Raw genomic sequence first — 24,902 nt, forward strand, 5'->3', positions numbered from 1 at the left:
TCAAGAGTGTACTTGAGTGGTTGGTCCGGGTTGTGTCAAAATACTACTAAAAAAAGCCTCTTGATAGTTCAACCATCTACTTTCCGCAATGAAACCACTGACTCTTGCTTTGTTGAAAGATGACCTCATTGAATTCAATAAATGGAGAAAAAAAGTATTTAACACTTAAGGGGTCAACACTTTGGACCCTCATGATTAAAAAAAAACAGCTTTATATTATTTTCCACATCAAACAAATTTGACTTTGTCACATTCAAACTCGTATATTGTGTCCTAACACCCCTCGAAAAGTAACTTAAAAAAAAATACTGTACATACAGTTGGTTCCTGTTTATTGTTCAGCGGCAAAGGAAAAGAAAGGCCGCATAATAATAATAATAATAATAATTTCACTATGACTATAATGTTGCTGCATGCTTTGAATGGGAAAAAATAGCGCCATCTGGTGGCTAAATAGAAAATACAAAGACCTGAAACCCAGAAATGAAAAATAAATAAATACAAATCATCTTCTATGTTTTTTCAACAGGGAATTTTTTCTCACGAGGAACAAATGTGTGACTTTTTGACGCTATCATCGCTATTTGAGGCTAATTTAAGGTTTAAAAATGATTTCAACTATATTGATTTGACACCGGGGCGGCACGGTGGTCCAGTGGTTAGCGCGCAGACCTCACAGCTAGGAGACCAGGGTTCAATTCTGTGTGGAGTTTGCATGTTCTCCCCGTGCATGAGTGGGTTTTCTCCGGGTACTCCGGTTTCCTCCCACATTCCAAAAACATGCTAGGTTAATTGGCCACTCCAAATTGTCCATAGATATGAATGTGAGTGTGAATGGTTGTTTGTCTATATGTGCCCTGTGATTGGCTGGCCACCAGTCCAGGGTGTACCCCGCCTCTCGCCCAAAGACAGCTGGGATAGGCTCCAGCAACCCTTGCGACCCTTGTGAGGAAAAAGCGGTAGAAAATGAATGAATAATTTAATTTAATTTAATTTAATTTAATTTAATTTAATTTAATTTAATTTAATTTAATTTAATTTAATTTAATTTAATTTAATTTAATTTAATTTAATTTAATTTAATTTAATTTAATTTAATTTAATTTAATTTAATTTAATTTTTGTTTACATTTTTTTTATAAGAGAAATAATAATACAGTGACATGACCATTAATACATAGAGTAATAATGGAGGAAAAAGCGGTAGAAAATGAATGAATAATTTAATTTAATTTAATTTAATTTAATTTAATTTAATTTAATTTAATTTAATTTAATTTAATTTAATTTAATTTAATTTAATTTAATTTAATTTAATTTAATTTAATTTAATTTAATTTAATTTAATTTAATTTAATTTAATTTAATTTTTGTTGACACTTTTTTTTACAAGATAAATAATAATACAGTGACATGACCATTAATACATAGAGTAATAATGGAGGAAAAAGCGTTAGAAAATGAATGAATGAATGAATGAATGATTTGACACCGCCAAAATAGCTTGTTGAGTACTATACTCAGTAGTTGAGTATTAGTTGAGTATTATATGTATTGTTTTGTGTTGTTTTTGCTTTTAAAGCCCCTTATTGACATAAAAATGCAATTTATGGCTTTGGACTCCAGCAGCAGTGATAGCATCATCATGCTGCTTATGTCTGCGTGCCACACTAAATAAACAGCTACTCTCTTTTGAAGAACAACTATCACAACATCTTTGTGGTCCCCCCCACCCTTCATTGGATCACAGGGGATTGAACCTGCGATCTCTTCCGGCGCTCGCTGTTCAAACGCGAAGATCAGGAGACAGGCACCCCGTGGAGTTCTTCCTTTTGAGTCAGACGTGCATCTTCTTCCCATCAGGATGTGTCAGAGTGAACAGGGCCGGACAGCTGGGTCAAGGAAGAACTTCTCATAGAAGTTGAGGCGCTTTGATTTCAAAGTTTACGTGTTTTTTTTTGGGCTTCTTTTTTTTTTTTTTTTTTATTAAAGCGCGGCTCGAGCTCTTAGATTTGAGCTCGGGAGCATGAACTCAATAGAGATGAATAATGAAGCGGTACAAGTCTCTCTTCTGGTTAGATGCCACACTGTGTTACACCAACCCTCCACCACGCCTTACTGCCATTGCAGGGTTGGTTCTGTTGTACATTAATATATGAATGACCATGGGGTTAGGAGCGCTACGTTTTCCATTGCACTTTGTCATGCAGTCCAAATCATTATTAAAGTAAAAAAAAAAAAACCCCCAGACAACAGCAAAAATTGAAAAAAATCAGCAGTAATCGTACAAGAATGAAGTCAAAATATGCATCCTTTTATTATTCACGATGTGGCCCTCACTGGGAAAAACCTTTGCTATATACAAATATCCAGTCATTTCCAGTAAACCCAGTAAAAACCTTTGCTATATACAAATATACAGTAATTGCCGGTAAAAAACAGTAAAATCCTTTGCTATATACAAATATCCAGTAATTTCCAGTAAAAACCAGTAAAAACCTTTGCTATATACAAATATCCAGTAATTTCCAGTAAAAACCAGTAAAAACCTTTGCTATATACAAATATCCAGTAATTTCCATATACAAATATCCAGTCATTTCCAGTAAAAACCAGTAAAATCCTTTGCTATATACAAATATACAGTAATTTCCGGTAAAAACCTTTGCTATATACAAATATCCAGTAATTTTTGGTAAAACCCAGTAGAAATCTTTGCAATATACAAATATCCAGTAATTTCTGGTAAAAACCAGTAAAAACCTTTGCTATATGCAAATATCCAGTCATTTCTAGTAAAAACCAGTAAAAACCTTTGCTATATACAAATATCCAGTCATTACCAGTAAACCCAGTAAAAACCTTTGCTATATACAAATATCCAGTAATTTCTGGTAAAAACCAGTAAAAACCTTTGCTATATACAAATATCCAGTAATTTCTGGTAAAACCCAGTAAAAACCTTTGCTATATACAAATATCCAGTCATTTCTGGTAAAAAAACAGTAAAAACCTTTGCTATATGCAAATATCCAGTCATTTCCGCTAAAAGCCAGTAAAATCCTTTGCTATATACAAATATCCAGTAATTTCTGGTAAAAACCAGTAAAATCCTTTGCTATATACAAATATCCAGTAATTTCTGGTAAAAACCAGTAAAAACCTTTGCTATATACAAATATCCAGTCATTTCTGGTAAACCCAGTAAAAACCTTTGCTATATACAAATATCCAATCATTTCCATATACAAATATCCAGTAATTTCCGGTAAACCCAGTAAAAACCTTTGCTGTATACAAATATCCAGTAATTTCTGGTAAAAACCAGTAAAAACCTTTGCTAGTATATACAAATATCCAGTCATTTCCATATACAAATATCCAGTCATTTCTGGTAAAAACCAGTAAAAACCTTTGCTATATACAAATATCTATTAATTTCCATATACAAATATCCAGTAATTTCCGGTAAACCCAGTAAAAACCTTTGCTGTATACAAATATCCAGTAATTTCCATATACAAATATCCAGTAATTTCTGGTAAAAACCAGTAAAAACCTTTGCTATATACAAATATCCAGTAATTTCCGGTGCATAAGTCGCTACTTTTCTCTCGACCTTTGAACCCTGCAGTTTATACAATCTTACGGCCATGTTCTAATCCCTCAACATCTCCTTTACTTCAGAAGTACTACTAATCGTTCAAATACTGTGCCTTTTTAATATTTACATTTCTTAGGTATAAATTTTGAATGTTAAGTTGCTGTGTGACGATTTTAGTGTTTTAGTGATTTCTTTGTCGGATGACACCGTGATTCAGTTATATTGAGTATTGACCTCCTGCAATTTGGGTTGAACAAGCTTTTCCCGTAGCTCATGATCGACAAACATAAACATTAATTCAGTACATTTTGTGTATGTCAAAAAAAGTAAAAGTGTTAGCGTGTGTGTTGGGGTGAAATCCTGAAAGGATGGTGGCATATTTTGGGCTTTTGGCTGAACTTCACGTCCCGTTCACCTTCAACTTGACCAGGCCTCACCAGAAAGCGATAACACGCAACGAAGCAACGGAATGATTCCTTCATCCATTTATCTTATCTCTTATTCATTCCACCTCAGCAATCTTCTAACCCCCTTTTCTTCCTTTATTGGTGTCTTCCTGCTCTCTTCTCCTCATCCTCATCATCTTCATTGCCCCGTGTCCAGGCAGAGAAGACTTGTGCACAAAAGTATAAAGGCGTCCACTTTGGCAACATGACGGCAAAGAGGGGCGAGGCGGTGAAGGATGAAGGCCCAGGTCCAGGCCACTATTACCCTGAGATGTGAGTAGCACGTCTGCTGTTCGCACGGGTCAATATGTGCATTATATATCCCGTAGGGAAGTACACGCACTCACAGAATCCCTGCATGCATGTGAAAGTAGAAGAGATGCTAGTAATAATAATAATAATGCATAATGTACATGATATTATTAAACCGCTGATGATGAACGTCGCCGTCTGGTGATTAAGTAGATAGTAGGTACGCTTGCATTATCCAATCACATCCTTTCTCCTGGCAGCGTCCCAGAAACACACTACGAGAATGTAAACATGCGAAAAGAGCGAAGGGGCGGAGCCCAGCTGGTTATACCTCGTTACCACGACCTTTTGCCCATACAGGAGGAAAAAAAGGCAAGTTTTTGTTATACTATATCACACCACATAAAGTAGAATGACATTCAGCAAAAAATAAATAATGCTAGTTGGTGAGAATCTGGATAAAGGTTTATTTATATACACAGGAATTATATTTTCAGTGGAGATGTCCATCCGCTCCCAGTGGTACTGCACGTCTAGTCATGGTTAGGTTAGCGTCTCACATAATGCACAGGAGGTAGGGAGTACTTTCAATGTTAGTGCAGACCTGCCAACATGTACACATTTATAGTACTCAACATGCAATTTGACGCTTGGATGCTCTCCATTTTGTTGCATTTTCCTGAAATAATTTAATTAAATGTAGTGAAATGAAATTTAATTTAATTTAATTTAATTTAATTTAATTTAATTTAATTTAATTTAATTTAATTTAATTTAATTTAATTTAATTTAATTTAATTTAATTTAATTTAATTTAATTTAATTTAATTTAATTTAATTTAATTTAATTTAATTTAATTTAATTTAATTTAATTTAATTTAATTTAATTTAATTTTTAAATTTAATTTAATTTTTAAATTTAATTTAATTTAATTTAATTTAATTTTTTAATTTAATTTTTTAATTTAATTTTTTAATTTAATTTTTTAATTTAATTTAAAAATTAAATTAAATTAAATTAAATTTAAAAATTAAATTAAAAATTAAAAAATAAATAAATAATTAAAAAATAAAATAAAAAATTAAATTAAATTAAATTAAATAAAATTAATTTTAATTTTAATTTTAATTTTAATTTTAATTTTAATTTTAATTTTAATTTTAATTTTAATTTTAATTTTAATTTTAATTTTAATTTTAATTTCAATTTCAATTTCAATTTCAATTTCAATTTCAATTTCAATTTCAATTTCCATTTCCATTTCCATTTCCATTTCCATTTCCATTTCCATTTCCATTTCCATTTCCATTTCCATTTCCATTTCCATTTCCATTTCCATTTCCATTTCCATTTCCATTTCCATTTCCATTTCCATTTCCATTTCCATTGCCATTGCCATTGCCATTGCCATTGCCATTGCCATTGCCATTGCCATTGCCATTGCCATTGCCATTGCCATTGCCATTGCCATTGCCATTGCCATTGCCATTGCCATTGCCATTGCCATTGCCATTGCCATTGCCATTGCCATTGCCATTGCCATTGCCATTGCCATTGCCATTGCCATTGCCATGAAATTAAATTAAATTAAATTAAATTAAATTAAATTAAATTAAATTAAATTAAATTAAATTAAATTAAATTAAATTAAATTAAATTAAATTTCATTTCATTTCATTTCATTTCATTTCATTTCATTTCATTTCATTTTATTTTATTTTATTTCATTTAGCTTAGCTTAGCTTAACTTAACTTAACTTAACTTAACTTAACTCAACTCAACTCAGCTCAGCTCAGCTCAGCTCAGCTCAGCTCAACTCAACTCAACTCAACTCAACTCAACTCAACTCAACTCAACTCAACTCAACTCAACTCAACTCAACTCAACTCAACTCAACTCAACTCAACTCAACTCAACTCAACTCAACTCAACTCAACTCAACTCAACTCAACTCAACTCAACTCAACTCAACTCAACTCAACTCAACTCAACTCAACTCAACTCAACTCAACTCAACTCAACTCAACTCAACTCAACTCAACTCAACTCAACTCAACTCAACTCAACTCAACTCAACTCAACTCAACTCAACTTAACTTAACTTAACTTAACTTTAAATGCTTTCAGTTTCACTTGCAGTCTGTACAGTCGACATAAACAAATAGATAGGATAACTTTCTCTAGTATTTCAAATCGGGGGTGGGCACTGTGCTCCACTGGGTTAGGAAAAGGCACACTTGCACAATCTAATGAAGCTCCAATTTTCTTGTCTCCCTTTAGGGGTCAGTAGAGTGTCAGCTTTGAGCTTTGAGTCCAACATCAGCACATACTGTGACATGCACAGCGCACTCTAGTTTATACATCATCAGGGCTCACTCAATAGTGCAGTTGTGCGATACCGGTCTCCCTTTAGGATGGGGTGAACACACCTAAGACGCTCCCTCCACGCCCCTCCTCATCCTCACTTTCCTTCAACCATCTCTGGTCACCATTTTGGAATGGTCAAAAGTGTAATTGCGAGATTAGATGTTAGACCTTGAATAATAATGAGCTCCATCGCCACTTGAACATGATAACAATGGTGGGGGCAACAACACCCATGAAAAATTATTGTAAATAAAGTAAATTAACAATAATAATAATCTACTGTTCAAATAAGAATGAAAAAAGATTAAAAATTGGTGTTGAATCGCACCAAAATTAGCAATGCATTTATTTATTTCAATTACAACTACAATTTTACAATTTTCCTTGTAAAATTATTTAAAAAATATATTTAAAACATAATAACTACTATATATAAGAATAAGTAGCACTTTATACAAAATTATTATATATGTATGTATGTCAATTAGATCACAAAGAGCTAAAAAATATATTATTAAAATGTTTAAATATGAAGATATTATAAGTAATGGAAATAGTTTAGTTTAGTTTTAAGATGATCTAAATTATGTATTTAAAATGCAATAATTATGATAAATGTGAGTAAGTAGGACTGTATACAAAATTAACAATGCATTTTAAATGAGACAATAAAGCGCTATACTTATATATTATTTTAAAATATTTAAATCTAACAAAATGTAAATAATAGCAAAAATGTTTACTTTTTAAAGTGTATATTTAAAGTGTAAAAACTATTATGAATAAAACTAAGATCTATAAATCATATATATTCTAAATATAATCTATTTATATTGGTGATGTGTATGTATATTTTTAAATATTTAAATATAAGAAATAATTAAATTAAATTAAATTAAATTAAATTAAATTAAATTAAATTAAATTAAATTAAATTAAATTAAATTTAATTAAATTAAATTAAATTAAATTAAATTAAATTAAATTAAATTAAATTAAATTAAATTAAATTAAATTAAATTAAATTAAATTAAATTAAATTAAATTTAATTTAATTTAATTTAATTTAATTTAATAAGAGAAATAATAATACAGTGATATGACCAAGATCTATAAATGATATATATTCTAAATATAATCTATTTGTATTGGTAATGTGTATGTATATTTTTAAATATTTTAATATAAGAAATAATTTAATTTAATTTAATTTAATTTAATTTAATTTAATTTAATTTAATTTAATTTAATTTAATTTAATTTAATTTAATTTAATTTAATTTAATTTAATTTAATTTAATTTAATTTAATTTAATTTAATTTAATTTAATTTAATTTTTGTTTACATTTCTTTTTATAAGAAAAATAATAATACAGTGATATGACCATTAATACATAGAGTAATAATGTGAAAGCCCATGCTGTCCTCGTCCACATACAGCAGTCCAGGCCCCTGGAACCTGCCAGCGACAGTAGATGTATTGATGCCGCTTCACGCTGGCAAGATCCACCCGCCAGACCAGAGCAAAAGATGCCAGAACGATCGGCTTTCAACCACAAGGGTTCAAAGCATGATGGAAAAATTTGTGGCCAATACAGTGCAAATGACAGTATTTGTTTTAAATGTTTTATTACTCACGGTAACACTAATAATTATCTATTTTTATATTATTATTGTTGTTGGACTCCCTTTTTTGAGTATTAGTAGTCCAGCAGACTTGAGCGTTTACATCCCATAGTACTACTCCATGCAGCTGTCGTCTTTCCGACTTCACATTGTCAAACACTGCAGTCCTGTTAAAAATAGTACGCCTCCAAGTTGAAATCTCTGTCGTGTTTTCTTCTTCTCTAAAAAAAAAAAAACAGTCTAGCAGGAATATCTTTTTTCACTTGAACACTCTCTGTTGCAGAGTTCCACTTATAACATTATAACAAATAACATTGTTGCCTTGTGTACAACCACACAACTACAGCAACTACATTGTGTTGAATGCAACATTCATCACTGACCCGTGTTCACAGGACAACTCATGAATAAAGATGGACGCCAGTTTATGCAGAAATCCACAGCATTCAACGCTGCTTTTTACGACACACTTTAGAAGTGCTCAGAGTGTGTGTGTGTGTGTGTGTTGCTGAAAAGGTCAACAACTTAGGACATCCTGGTGTTCATGTGGTGGCGGCCTGAGCACAGAAGGGCAGTGTTTTCCTGAGAAGGCACAACAACGCCTATTGTGGACTAGCTATTTAGCTTCCTGTGTACCAGTAGTGGTGGTGATTGACAGATGGAACTAATCCATGTGGAACGTCAGTCACTTTTACTGCACATGTTGCTCTAACAATCCTTGTAATGCGGTGATGAAGTCATCTAGTAATCTTGTAGATGACTTCATCTTGTAAAGAATGAGTTTATTCCTGTAATATTTTGACTTTATTTATTTATTTATTTATTTATTTATTATTATTATTATTTTTTGTAATATTTTGACTTTATTCCTATTATATTATAACCTTTTCCTCCGAACCTAATCATCCAAAATGTTAATTATTACTCACAAAATATCACAACAACATATTTTTCTTACATTTTTTAATTCTCTGCTAGTACAATGACATAATATTTTTGAATAATTGTTATAAATAATAGAGAAAAATAATATTGTTTTCATAATATTATGGGAATTTTTGTTTTAAACGATCTTTGTAAAGAATGAGTTCATTCCCATAATATTTTGACTTTATTCCCATTATATTATAACCTTTTCCTCCCAACCTAATTATCCAAAATGATAATTATTACTCACAAAATATCACAACATATTTTTCTTTAATTTTTTAATTCTATGCTAGTACAATGACATAATATTTTTGAATAATTGTTATAAATAATTGAGAAAAATAATATTGTTTTCATAATATTATGGGAATTTTTGTTTTTAAACGATCTTTGTAAAGAATGAGTTTATTCCTGTAATATTTTGACTTTATTCCCATTATATTATAACCTTTTCCTCCCAACCTAATTATCCAAAATGATAATTATTACTCACAAAATATCACAACATATTTTTCTTTAATATTTCAATTCTATGCTAGTGCAATTACATAATATTTTTTTAATAATTGTTATGAATAATTGAGAAAAAGAATATTGTTTTCATAATATTATGACTTTATTCCCATAATATTTGCAAATATTTTAGAATGTTTTAGAATACAACTAATTCGATTTTATTCCCATGTTCTTTATTATTATTATTATTATTATTATTATTATTATTATTATTATTATTATTATTATTATTATTATTATTATTATTATTATTATTAGTAGTAGTAGTAGTAGTAGTAGTAGTAGTAGTAGTAGTAGTAGTAGTAATAATAATGATAATAATAATGTTATTATTAGTAGTATTGGTGTTATTAGTATTATTATTCCCATTTTCTTATTTTAATTTTTCCAACTCTGGTATTCAAAATTTAAAATATTAAAATACTTTATTCCCATAATGTTTGGACATGGTAACTTTTTCCTCACCTAATTTTCCACCTTTTTTTGTTTGTTGTTTTATTTAATATTTCAACTTCATGCTTCATGTTTCCTCATAACATTATAATATTGTGCCTTATGTTATCTTTTGATTTATTTTTATTAAATATTTATTATTTATATCATTTAAATTTATTTTATTTCTCTGAATATTTTGACTTTATTCTTGTAAAATTACTGCAGATTTTTCTATTTAGCTGTTGTTGGGTTCTTTTGTTTGTTTTCTAGCTGAATTTATTAAAAAGAAAATTTACATTTATTTTTAAAGACTAAAATTGCCACTTGATGTCCTTCCACTCTAACAGGGAGTCCCTGGTCCAGGCTACTATGACATCAGAGGTCAGTTTGAGAGGCCCGGTGACACAAAACAGCAGTTCACGTCCCCCTTCCTGTCCCAGACCGAGGTAGGAACCCGACACACCTCCCACTCTGCTAGCCGAGTTCATCTTCACCGCCCTGCAGGCAGGAAGATAAAAGATGTGTTGCTGTCACGATATCGCTCGATGAATTCCATAAGTTTGGACGTCCCGTTTTCCAAATAAAGATGTCAGGAAAGTAATTGGCTCTCCAGTCGTGTGGGCGCGAGCATCTGGCTGGGATGTGATGGAAATGCGGCGGTGCACGGTGTGAGTCTGAGAAGCAGCGGGACGCCGCGTCGCCGGGGGCTGCTGTCCTTGGCGAGGCCTGGAAAAGGTGCAGCTTGTCGCCTGCAGCGCTTCCCCAAACTGAAGTCAATGTGGCGTCTATCGCTTCTGCTTCTTCCTGGGTCCACCTCCAATGGGGAGAAATCTAGTTCCTCAAATAGTAGCCTCCACTCCATTTTTATTTTCATTCATTCATTTTCTACCGATTTTCCTCACAAGGGTCGCGGGGGTGCTGGGGCCTATCCCAGCTGTCTTCGGGCGAGAGGCGGGGTACACCCTGGACTGGTGGCCAGCCAATCACAGGGCACATATAGACAAACAACCATTCACACTCACATTCATACCTATGGACAATTTGGAGTCGCCAATTAACCTAGCATGTTTTTGGAATGTGGGAGGAAACCGGAGTACCCGGAGAACACCTGGTCTCCTAGCTGTGAGGTCTGTGTGCTAACCACTAGACCGCTGAAGCTTGACGGAGAAAAAGTAGCTACCTGGAGGAGCTGGAGAAGAAGACAAAGTAGAAGATAATGACAGGAGGAAAAGAAGAAGATAGTAGGAGAAGGAGAAGATGGAGAAGAAGATAATAGAAGAATGAGCTACCAGGAGAAGAAGGAGAAGAAGACAAAGTAGAAGATAATGAGAGGAGGAATAGAAGAAGATAGTAGGAGAAGGAGCTACCAGGAGAAGAAGGAGAAGAAGACAAAGTAGAAGATAATGAGAGCAGGAAAAGAAGAAGATAGTAGGAGAAGGAGAAGGAGCAACCAGGAGAAGAATGAGAAGAATACAAAGTAGAAGATAATGAGAGGAGGAAAAGAAGAACATAGTAGGAGAAGACGCTACGAGGAGAAGCCAATAGGAGAAGGAGATACATGGAGAAGAAGATAATAGAAGGAGAAGGAGCTACCAGGAAAAGAAGGAGAAGAAGACAAAGTAGAAGATAATGAGAGGAGGAATAGAAAAAGATAGTAGGAGAAGGAGAAGGAGCTACCAGGAGAAGAAGGAGAAGAAGACAAAGTAGAAGATAATGAGAGGAGGAATAGAAAAAGATAGTAGGAGAAGGAGAAGGAGCTACCAGGAGAAGAAGGAGAAGAAGACAAAGTAGAAGATAATGAGAGGAGGAAAAGAAGAACATAGTAGGAGAAGGCGCTACAAGGAGAAGCCAATAGGAGAATGAGAACATGGAGAAGAAGATAACAGAAAGAGAAGGAGCTACCTGGAGAAGAAGGAGAAGAAGACAAAGTAGAAGATAATGAGAGGAGGAAAAGAAGAACATAGTAGGAGAAGGCGCTATACAAGGAGAAGCCAATAGGAGAATGAGAACATGGAGAAGAAGACAACAGAAGGAGAAGGAGCTACCTGGAGAATAAGGAGAAGAATACAAAGTAGAAGATAATGAGAGGAGGAATAGAAAAAGATAGTAGGAGAAGGAGAAGGAGCTACCTGGAGAAGAAGGAGAAGAAAACAAAGTAGAAGATAATGAAAGGAGGAAAAGAAGAACATAGTAGGAGAAGGAGAAGGAGCTACCAGGAGAAGAATGAGAAGAATACAAAGTAGAAGATAATGAGAGGAGGAAAAGAAGAACATAGTAGGAGAAGGCGCTACAAGGAGAAGCCAATAGGAGAATGAGAACATGGAGAAGAAGACAACAGAAGGAGAAGGAGCTACCAGGAAAAGAAGGAGAAGAAGACAAAGTAGAAGATAATGAGAGGAGGAATAGAAAAATACAGTAGGAGAAGGAGAAGGAGCTACCAGGAGAAGAAGGAGAAGAATACAAAGTAGGAGATAATGAGAGGAGGAAAAGAAGAACATAGTAGGAGAAGACGCTACGAGGAGAAGCCAATAGGAGAATGAGAACATGGAGAAGAAGATAACAGAAGGAGAAGGAGCTACCAGGAGAAGTGTGACATCATCACCCTCGTCAGCACTCAGCAGAACCTCAAGAACATTGAAGGTATTTTGATGCTCTGCTGAACGAATGAATGAATGAATAAATTAGCTCCACAGCCAAGATGGAGGATTAGGTGACCAGGAGAAGGATGGGGCAGTTTAAAATGGAATCATCCCAGTACCAGACTGGTTCCACTGGTTCCACTGGTTGTAAATAAATCTGAAACACCGTTTCATATTTACAACCACCAACGTCAGACTGTAGGCATGGCTTCAAACGTGTGTGTGTGTGTGTGATACAACGTTCCCGACCTCATTTCTGTGGCCACATGCTGTGTTGGAGCGTCGTGGATGACACACACACAAACATGGCTTGTACATGCGTGTGTGTGTGTGTGAGGCGTTAGAACCCCGGGCGACAGTTTTCTTAGATCTTGATCAGGGTGTGACGGTGCCTGTGTGACAGTGTTCTCCTGCGGAGGGATGGAGAGGAAACGAGATAAGGAGGCACTGAGGGAGCAGAGGATAAGAGGAACAGTGGGAGTCTTCCAGTCCTCTTCTCACCTCTTCCCAAACCATCTTCCCCCCGTCAAGTCTCATGATCCTGGACAATAACTTCTCCAAGCGGATGTTTTCTATTTATCTTGTGTGTTTGTGTTGGAAGGAAAACAAAGCGTGACAACATAAGACAATGAAATGAGATTCAAACGCCAACAAAGCTCAGCTTGGTGTGGCGGAGGCCGTGGGGAAGCGGCAGACAGATGGCCTCCACATATGTACAACACGCATCCGCTTTGGCCTTGAAACAGCGGGTCATGTGACCACGCCTGATGCGCCATTTGTCATGACGTGACAACGGAAGACAATATAGACGTGTCTGATCCTAACACCGGGCGGCACGGTGGATGAGTGGTTAGCGCACATGCCTTGCAGCTAGGAGACCAGGGTTCAATTCCACCCTCGGCCATCTCTGTGTGGAGTTTGCATGTTCTCCCCGTGCATGCGTGGGTTTTCTCCGGGTACTCCGGTTTCCTCCCACATTCCAAAAACATGCTAGGTTAATTAGCGACTCCAAATTGTCCATAGGTATGAATGTGAGTGTGAATGGTTGTTTGTCTATATGTGCCCTGTGATTGGCTGGCCACCAGTCTCCCAAAAACAGCTGGGATGGGCTCCAGCAATAAATAAATGTACAGTTACCACTAGGTGTTGGCATGCTAATGTTATCATTGCTAGCATGTTAACATTGTCATAGTAGCCTTTTTAGCCATTTTCATAAGTAGACATTTAAAGACGTAGCACTATCATGCTTGTTGTTAGCATGCTAATTTTGGCACTTCAGCATTGCTAGCATGCTAACAGTAGCATAGTAGCATTTTTATACATTTTTATAGCTAGTCAACAGATATAAACACTGTGAGCACTGTGAGGCTATGCGTTTGCATGCTAACGTTAGCATTGCTAGCATTCTGTGTGGGTTTACTCCGGTTTCCTCCCACATTCCAAAAACATGCTAGGTTAATTAGCGACTCCAAATTGTCCATAGGTATGAATGTGAGTGTGAATGGTTGTTTGTCTATATGTGCCCTGTGATTGGCTGGCCACCAGTCCAGGGTGTACCCTGCCTCTCGCCCAAAGAGAGCTGGGATAGGCTCCAGCAACCCCCGCGACCCTCGTGAGGAAAAAGCGGTAGAAAATGAATGAATGAATGAATGATCCTAACACACCCTTTCCGGAACATCAGAAGTCCTTTCCCAAAATTGCTCCTGCGAGGTTGGAAGCGGTGTTGCGACATTGACGACTTCTAATTAGCGATATTCTGCTTATTTTCTTTCTGGAATATTTCTTTATTCTATTACTCTGCAGCCTTGCCACCTTCACGACTGTACAGCGGGTCGCCATTCAGACATTCTTGCCTCCTTTCAGAATGCATTTGTTATGTGATGTTTATTTATTGATGGGTGAGAAGTCTCTTGCGCAATAGTCACCCGGTCACGGCCAAGGTGCTACTCATTCCATCCTATTAGTCACTAAAAAGCTCAGCGGACCCTCGCAGGTTGAATGCAGTTTTGCCCATAGAAAGTCATGAAAAGCCAATTCATCTGTTCCAGGGTCAAAATGTCACCATCATAAAACCTCTATCAACTTTACCGGGGATGGTTGAAGTCACATTTTTATAGAAGTGTCATATTCAGAGGGGGCCTGTTATACTTTTCCGCTTTTCTGATCAATAAATGTTGTTACAATATTGTATTCTTGAGTTAAACGATGCCAACGCGTCATATAATAATGAGGTTTGCGCTTTTGGATGGCTCTTCATGCAGTGTTTTTTTTAAACACTGAGTTCCACTGACATCACTGCAACCCGGACGTCCTTATATGGGCATGCTCAGTTGAGCAATGGCTACCAGGAAATATACATATTTTTTCCCGGTGTGAGGTAAAGCTAATTTTGTTCAGCTTCAGCAAGCATTAGGCAGAAGTTGTAGGAGTTGCTGATTCCCGACTAGCAAGAGAAAAATATGCTCTTCTGTCAACGGCGCGTGAACACGAGCCAATACGAAGCTAAATATCTGCCCGACTCTTGCCGAAGTCCAACGTTACATGGTCCCGTTGTATACGATGCGATACGTTACGATGCGTTACGATGCGATACGATGCGATGCGATACGATGCGATGCGATACGATGCGATACGATTCACCCTCTTCACGATGCGATGCGATGCGATAAGATGCGATAAGATGCGATACGATGCGATACGATGCGATACGATGCGATACGATGCGATACGATGCGATACGATGCGATACGATGCGATACGATGCGATACGATGCGATACGATGCGATACGATTCACCCTCTTCACGATACGATGCGATACGATACGATACGATACGATGCGATACGATGCGATACGATGCGATACGATGCGATAAGATGCGATTCACCCTACTCACGATACGATGCGATAAGATGCGATACGATTCACCCTCCTCACGATACGATGCGATAAGATGCGATACGATAAGATGCGATACGATTCACCCTCCTCACGATACGATGCGATACGATGCGATAAGATGCAATAAGATGCAATAAGATGCGATAAGATGCGATACGATTCACCCTCTTCACGATACGATGCGATATGATGCGATACGAGGCGATACAATGCAATACGATGCAATATGATGCAATACGACGCAATATGATGCGATACGATGCGATACGATGCGATACGATGCGATACGATGTGATACGATGTGATACGATTCACCCTCTTCACAATACGATGCGATACAATGCGATACGATGCGATACGATGCGATACGATGCGATACAATGCGATACGATGTGATACGATGCGTTAATCATTCAAATAGTTCAAATCAATGCACTCCGATATGCTTTGCTTAATAAGCTTTGCTTATTAATTATAAGCAAATTATTATTATTTAATAATAATAAGCTTTGCTTCTTCCTACTCCTTTTGGACATGTGGAACTGTGAACTGATTATGTGATGCATTCAATTGTAATCTGATGCATGTTCAAATGAAATTAAACCATTACCATTATCAATGTTTGTTTATATTCCTGTGTGCTAAACATACTGCTAATATGAATGCACTAGGAGCTAGGCTAATACAGTAGTGAGGAGCAGAAAGTGGAAAACAACTTCTACTCTTTTAAAATTGTTTTACAATTCAGGAAGAAGCCAACTGCTCTGCTGTTCTAATGTCACCTGCTATGCTAAACCCTCGTTCAGATGGGGGGGGGGGGGGGGGGTACTTGTTGCAGGGACGGACAAATAGCTCCTGGACAATTTGGAAAGCAGCGGAAGATCCACTTGTTCTGACCTGATTTGCTTGGTTTTTCCCAGGTGTCCGACGAGGAACTAGACGGGTGTCCCCTTTTTCAGGGGGGGTCTGCATGTTTGCAGTGCTGCCGTTGTACGACTTCTTAACGCGGCATGCTTTGCAAATGACGGACGTTTTGTCGAGCTTTCCGCCGTTCTTTGAGAATCCGTAGTGTTTCCAAACATACCATTTAAACGTTGGCGGCGGGGGGGGGGGTTAAATATAGAAATTCCTCACTGCTGCTTGTAGTTGTTGTATGTGCCTCACGGCTTCTGTCCGTATTCAATACAAAACACGAAATAATGACGGTGCATTCATGGCGCCTGGGGAACAGCATATAGAGTGAAGTTGAATATTAATAAAACAGCGCTTGCATCTGATTTTACCGATTTTACTACAAACGTATTGCGATGAATCTCGATTTCACCTGTCAATTGCATCCATACCCAGTGAATGATATTGATTTATATCGATTTATATTGATTATTTTCCACACCCTTACATTATGAATAACAATGTAGATATAAATGCGAGTACTGCCACCGTTGTTCATGTCATATAACGCTCTCAGACTGAAGTCTTACTGGCACTTTTAGCGTGTGTGTGTGTGTGTGTGTGTGTGTGTGCGCGCGTGCCCTCTAACTACTGCTGAGGCTGACAGAGGAAATGTTTGATGAAAGGTCTGTCAGGTTGAGCTTGACAAGCAGAACCTGAGTGCTGCTAGAATGGCTTACAAAAAGCGGGTGCTTTATTTTGGAGGCCCAGTTAGGCATGAGGGTTGTGTGTGTTTAAATAAGACGTGCGGTAGTTGTGTACACAAATATATAGGTTGTGTGTTATTGTCAAAGTGATGTCTTTACTTGGTGCTCTGACAGCCGTTACGCCCTCCTGGATAAGGCGCTAGCATTAGTGTGTCTCCCCCAAGAAAAACAAGCTTTATTTGTCATTTTACTGCACAACAGAAAGAGCTTTTACATGGTTTGATGGCACGACCCTTAAAGTGGATCTGCAGGGGGACATGACCCGGGACACTTTTTCCTCTACTTGAAAGCCTGACTTTCTTGCCCCCATGCTAACATGTATCCGTTTCACCCTTTGCCTTGTCCGTCCATTAGAGGTTCAAGCCTGCCAAGGAAGTGACGCCTCCTGTCGGTGCGTATAATGACCCGCGCTGCGCCTTCCAGGCGCTACAAGGCGCGGCGGTGCCCAGCAAAAGCCCCTTTGGTGTCACGGCGGCACGCTTCCCTCCTAACAGAAACGGAGGCGCCACACCAGGTCAGTTTGTGCGTCAAATGCCATTTTTGTCAGATGTAGGAGTTAAAATAGTGGCCATGCATTATGATTCATTGAAGGTGCGCCTTATATATTGAAAAAGTTTTAAAATATGTAATTCATTGAAGGTGCGCCTTATAATGTGGTGCACCTTATATATGGAAAACGTTTTAAAATATTTAATTCATTGAAGGTGCGCCTTATAATGCAGTGCGCCTTACATATGGAAAAATGTTTAAAATATGTAATTCATTGAAGGTGCGCCTTATAATGTGGTGCGCCTTATATATGGAAAAAGTTTTAAAATATGTAATTCATTGAAGGTGCGCATTATATATGTAAAAAGTTTTAAAATATGTAATTCATTGAAGGTGCGCCTTATAATGCGGTGCGCCTTATATATGTAAAAAGTTTTAAAATATGTAATTCATTGAATGTGTGCATTATATATGTAAAAAGTTTTAAAATATGTAATTTATTGAAGGTGCGCCTTATAACGTGGTGCGCCTTATATATGGAAAAAATTTAAAATATGTAATTCATTGAAGGTGCGCCATATAACGCGGTGCGCCTTATATATGGAAAAAGTTTTAAAATATATAATTCATTGAAGGTGCGCCTTGAATATGGAAAAAGTTTTAAAATATGTAATTCATTAAAGGTGCGCATTATATATGGAAAAAGTTTTAAAATATATAATTCATTGAAGGTGCGCCTTAAATATGGAAAAAGTTTTAAAATATGTAATTCATTGAAGGTGCGCCTTATAATGCGGTGTGCCTTATATATGAAAACGTTTTAAAATATGTAATTCATCGAAGGTGCGCCTTATATATGGAAAAAGTTTTAAAATATGTAATTCATTGAAGGTGCGCATTATATATGGAAAAAGTTTTAAAATATGTAATTCATTGAAGGTGCGCCTTATAGTGCGGAAAAAGTTTTAAAATATGCAATTCTTTGAAGGTGTGCCTTATATATGGAAAAAGTTTTAAAATATGTAATTCGTTCAAGGTGCGCCTTATAATGCGGTGCACCTTATATATGTAAAAAGTTTTAAAATATGTAATTCATTGAAGGTGCGCATTATATATGGAAAAAGTTTTAAAATATGTAATTAATTGAAGGTGCGCCTTATATATGGAAAACGTTTTAAAATATGTAATTCATTGAAGGTGCGCCTTATAGTGCAGAAAAAGTTTTAAAATATGTACTTCATTGAAGGTGCGCCTTATAATGCGGTGCGCTTTATAGTGCAGAAAAGGTTTTAAAATATGAATTCATTGAAGGTGCGCCTTATAATGCGGTGCGCCTTATATATGGAAAAAGTTTAAAAATATGTAATTCATTGAAGGTGCACCTTATAATGCGGTGCGCCTTATAGTGCGGAAAATTTTTTAAAATATGTAATTCATTGACGGTGCGCCTCATAATGCGGTGCGCCTTTTAGTGCGAAAAAAGTTATAAAATATGTAATTCATTGAAGGTGCGCCTTATAATGCGGTGCGCCTTATATATGTAAAAAGTTTTAAAATCTGTAATTCATTGAAGGTGCGCCTTATAATGCGGTGCGCCTTATATATGTAAAAAGTTTTAAAATATGTAATTCATTGAATGTGCGCATTATACATGTAAAAAGTTTTTAAATATGTAATTCATAGAAGGTGCGCCTTATAATGCGGTGCGCCTTATATATGGAAAAAGTTTCAAAATATGTAATTCATTGAAGGTGTGCCTTATATCTGGAAAAAGTTTTAAAATATGTAATTAATTGAAGGTGCACCTTATATATGGAAAAAGTTTTAAAATATGTAATTAATTGAAGGTGCGCCTTATAACGTGGTGCGCCTTATATATGTAAAAACTTTTAAAATATGTAATTCATTGAAGGTGCGCCTTATATATGTAAAAAGTTTTTAAATATGTAATTCATTGAAGGTGCGCCTTATAATGCGGTGCGCCTTATATATGTAAAAAGTTTTAAAATATGTAATTCATTGAAGGTGCGCCTTATAATGCGGTGCGCCTTATATATGGAAAAAGTTTTAAAATATGTAATTCATTGAAGGTGCGCATTATATATGTAAAAAGTTTTAAAATATGTAATTCATTGAAGGTGCAAATTCTATTTGGAAAAAGTTTGAAAATATGTCATTCATTGAAGGTGCGCCTTATAGTGCGGAAAAAGTTTGAACATATGTAATTCATTGAAGGTGTGCCTTATAATGCGGTGCGCCTTATTTATGGGAAAAGTTTTAAAATATGTAATATATTGAAGGTGCACCTTATAATGCGGTGCGCCTTATATATGGAAAAAGTTTTAAAATATGTAATTAATTGAAGGTGCGCCTTATAATGCGGTGCGCCTTATAGTGCGGAAAATACGTTAATTATTGTATATCACAAAGCTGAGATGGCAGCATTCAGTGTTTTTAGGGTTTATCAGCATGGAACATCTTGACCACTCTTCACATTACCAAAGTGCACCAAATGTGTCACATCCTCGTCACCAAATTCTGGGGCATCCAAAAAAAGTGTCATCTTACCCTTTTCTGCTGTAATACTATTAAAAGTAATATTTTCCTGCAATTCCTGTGTGTACTGCATCCAGGCCCCGGGTCCTACGACGTCTTTGCCTACGGGTTGGCCCAGGAGTGTTTTAAAAGGGCCTTTTTAGAGAGAGCCAAGAAGGGAGGCTTTGGCTCCACGGCTAAACGCTGCAGCATCTTCTTCAATAAGGAATCGATCCTGGGACCGAGTCCAGGAGAGTACGAGGTACTGAAGGATGATCAGTAGCTGGTTTTATTGCTTTATCTTTCTTTCTGTCCTCGCTCAGTCCCTGCAGAAAACAAGCTCAGGTCACTGTACTTTTCCCTGAATGTTGTCTCAGGTAGAAAAGCGTCCGGAGGAGCTCTACAAAAAGCAGCACACGTCCGCATTCCGATCAGCCACACCGCGCCTTGCGTCCTCACTTTTGCCCAAAGTAAGTTTCTTCCTGTTTTTGTCTTTTTTTGGGGAGGGGTTGGACTCCCAAAGTTAAAGCTCCTGAAATCCTACTTAACAAAAAAGTCTTTAGAAGAAGGAAGCCCTGTGTTGCATGCCAATTTTTTGCACTAAGAAGTGGGACATCACAGCAGTAGCATCTGACCCACTAATATACCAAGGATCCTGCTTTTTTTTTTCCCACTTCCTTTGACTGCTTCCTGACTTTTCCACTACTCACTTTTTACTTAATTTTTTGGCTTTTCCTTCCATTGCCCTCATTGCTTTTTCTTCCAAGAACATCCTTGTCTTTGTTCTCCTCCTCAAACTGAATTTGAAAGCGATACGTTTGACTCTTTGATCAGTCATTTTTTTTTTTTTTTTTAATGACTAGAGAATCTCAGATGACCATCATGTAACCCGCAGTACATCGTTAGGTTGTTTCTCACGCCTTCTAATTATGAATAACTCGTACCTCATATGCTCCATATAAAATCTCGATGTGCCAGTGTGTGTGGTCTACCCCAAGCCAATAACCACTGACAGGTCTAGGCGGTGCTGGAGCCTATCCCAGCTGTCTTTGGGCGAGAGGCGGGGTACACCCTGGACTGGTGGCCAGCCAATCACAGGGCACATATAGACAAACAACCATTCACACTCACATTCATACCTATGGACAATTTGGAGTCACCAATTAACCTAGCATGTTTTTGGAATGTGGGAGGAAACCGGAGTAAACCCACGCAGAATGCTAGCAATGCTAACATTAGCATGCAAACACATAGCATCACAGTGCTCACAGTGTTTGTATCTGTTGACTAGCTATAAAAATGTATAAAAATGCTACTATGCTACTGTTAGCATGCTAGCAATGCTGAAGTGCCAAAATTAGCATGCTAACAACAAGCATGATAGTGCTACGTCTTTAAATGTCTACTTATGAAAATGGCTAAAAAGGCTACTATGACAATGTTAACATGCTAGCAATGATAACATTAGCATGCCAACACCTAGGATAATAGTGGTAAGTGTACATTCATTTATTGCTGGAGCCCATCCCAGCTGTCTTCAGGAGACTGGTGGCCAGCCAATCACAGGTCACATATAGACAAACAACCATTCACACTCACATTCATACATATGGACAATTTGGAGTCGCCAATTAACCTAGCATGTTTTTGGAATGTGGGAGGAAACCGGAGTACCCGGAGAAAACCCACGCATGCACAGGGAGAACATGCACACACACAGAGATGGCCGAGGGTGGAATTGAACCCTGGTCTCCTAGCTGTGAGGTCTGTGTGGTAACCATTCGACCGCCGTGCCGCTTTCATCCAATTATGTATTTCCAAATTAAAAATAAATTGACAAAATTTAAAAAAATCTTATTTAAAATGAAAAAAATTACAGAATAAATTAATTTAATACAATTGAATATTTCCGAAATTCCCTTTTCAAGTGTAAAAAAGAGGAACACAGGAAAAAATAAAATAAGAACAAATTACGCTTCTAGTTGCTATAGCAATTTGGTGGCTAACTAACTAGCTCATCATAAGTCATTTTCTGGGTATGAAGTAGCTGTAATCCTAAAAATCCTAAAAAAGATTATAAAAAAAAATGCATTACGGAAAGCAGGAAGTGAACCAGCCAATCACATATCATATATAGACAAACAACCATTCACACTCACATTCATACCTATGGACAATTTGAAGTCGCCAATTATTTTTGGATGCACGGGGAGAACATGCAAACTCCACACAGAGATGGCCGAGGGTGGAATTGAACTCGGGTCTCCTAGCTGTGAGGTCTGCGTGCTAACCGTTTTGTCCGCCGTGCACATCAAAAATGAACCGGTTATTCTTAGCTGTCATCATTATTATTATACTTTTTGTTTCAGTCTAATAGCTTTCACGATACCTGCACAGATTTTTTATATTTTTGGTTTGGGCTTTTTGTTGATCATCATCGTTGTTAAAAGTGTCCAGCGCTACAAGCATTGACGATATGTTATGGTTCTACTTTTAGGTTCAGCGTCTCGCACACACAAGCTTAACTTTCACTTTCTGGAGGGGCACATGTAACTCATGGAAAAGTAATCATAGGAGAAGATAGTATTACTAACATACATGCTGTCAGTATAATTAGAACCAGTTTGAGGCAGTCTCTCACACACAAGCTTAACTTTCACTTTCTGGAGGGGCACATATTTTTTTATATTTTTGATTTGGGCTTTTTGTTGATCATCCTCGTTGTTAAAAGTGTCCAGTGCTACAACCATTTATGGTATGCTATGGTTCTACTTTTAGGCTTAGCATTCCATAGGAATGCTTTTGTGACAGTACCACTCACATAGCACAACTAGAGTTTTACAACACTCACACATAACTCATGGAAAAGTAATCATAGGAGAAGATAGTATTACTAACATACATGCTGTGTCAGTATAGTTAGAACCAGTTTGAGGCAGTCTCTCACACACAAGCTTAACTTTCACTTTCTGGAGGGGCACAGATTTTTTAATATTTTTGGTTTGGGCTTTTTGTTGATCATCCTCATTGTTAAAAGTGTCTAGCAATACAAGCATTGACAGTATGTTATGGTTCTACTTTTAGGTTCTGCGTTGCATAGGAATGCTTTCGTGACAGCGCCACTCACATAGCACAACTAGAGTTGTACGACATTCAGAGATAACTCATAGAAAAGTAATCATAGGAGAAGATAGTATTACTAACATGCAAGTTGTCAGTATAGTTAGAACCAGTTTGAAACAGTCTCTCACACACAAGCTTAACTTTCACTTTCTGGAGGGGCACAGATTTTTTAATATTTTTGGTTTTGTGTTTGTCCTGAGATTCGACCGCATTAAGTCTGAGGATATCATCCTTAATGAGCACTTAATGAAAATATCTTAGCTGTAGTAGTTAGCCACATGCTGCCGCAGCCTAAGCAGTCTCCGTGGCAACATCCCCACTTCCCCTGCAGGGATGAATATATGAAAAAAAGCGTCTAATCCGGTCACGAGACAGGAATAGGACATGAGAGATGGGAGGATGAAGGCGCCACGCCCGTCATTTCTCATCTGTTTCATGTAAGCTGAAAGGCTTCATGTGGAGGACATTTGAGTTTGTTGGGAAGTGATGGCAATCAGAATATGAAAGGTGCACTGTGTCACTTTGACTGAAGGAAGCTGTCGGCTGGCAGCCATTGAACGCACCACGCACACCTGTTATCTCTCCTACTTTGATACCTTTCTTCTTTAAACCTCCTTTCTTCGCTTTGTTTAAGCAAATCCCGGTTCACTAAAGTCTTTTTCATTTGCATAATCATTTTTTTTTCAACTTTTGCTGTATTTTTATCATCCACAGTCTCCTCTTTAATCACTTTCAGATTGACTGCATCACAGCTTTGTGATATAGAGTAGGCGAAATGCCTGTAATTGTGTGTGTGTGTTTTTTTGCTTTTTAAAAATTTTCCAAATATTTTTTCAAATTTCACCCTAAATAATCTTTGTAAACTGTCTAATATTTTGACTTTATTCTCATATTTCAAGAAAACTTCATTTTGTTTTGTTTGTTTCTCATATTACCACCAAACAAAACATATTTCTTCTTTAATAATTCAATTCTTTAGGAGAAAAATTACATTGTTTTGTCATAACATTAAGAGTTTATTTCCTGAAAAAAAAGAATACCACTTTTTTCTTGTCATATTTCTAGTCTATTCTTGTAAAACCACAGCTTTTTTTTATATAATTCTGCTGTTTTTTCAAACATTTTTATTTATTTAATCTTGAAAATTTTCTTCTCATAATTATGACTTCATTCTAATAATATTTTGACTTTATTCCCATTTTATAACTTCTCCCCGAATCACATTTTCCAAAAAAATGTTGTTACTAAAATGACATTGTTTCTGCAGAATATTACCAGATTTTTTTTCTTTTTTTCTTCATTCTTGTAAAGTGACAAGATTTTTTACCAATGACAGACGTTTTTTCAAATTATAGAATTATGACTTTATTCCCATAG

The 24,902-nt window shown here is 36.2% G+C and overlaps 1 protein-coding gene across 4 annotated transcripts in view; it reads left to right on the forward strand.

The window, feature by feature from the left end:
• stpg2 (sperm-tail PG-rich repeat containing 2) overlaps positions 1-24,902 on the forward strand; it is a 63,689-nt gene that overhangs the window by 5,630 nt on the left and 33,157 nt on the right. For all 4 annotated transcript variants that reach the window (XM_058071110.1, XM_058071111.1, XM_058071109.1 and 1 more), the window contains exons 5-10: positions 4,208-4,323; positions 4,563-4,678; positions 10,532-10,626; positions 17,733-17,892; positions 20,501-20,664; positions 20,780-20,872. In XM_058071110.1, coding sequence (XP_057927093.1) covers positions 4,208-4,323; positions 4,563-4,678; positions 10,532-10,626; positions 17,733-17,892; positions 20,501-20,664; positions 20,780-20,872 — 744 coding nt within the window. The remainder of the gene's footprint in view (positions 1-4,207; positions 4,324-4,562; positions 4,679-10,531; positions 10,627-17,732; positions 17,893-20,500; positions 20,665-20,779; positions 20,873-24,902) is intronic.

This window comes from Doryrhamphus excisus, chromosome 4 (assembly GCF_030265055.1).
Source record: "Doryrhamphus excisus isolate RoL2022-K1 chromosome 4, RoL_Dexc_1.0, whole genome shotgun sequence".
Lineage (NCBI taxonomy): Eukaryota > Metazoa > Chordata > Actinopteri > Syngnathiformes > Syngnathidae > Doryrhamphus > Doryrhamphus excisus.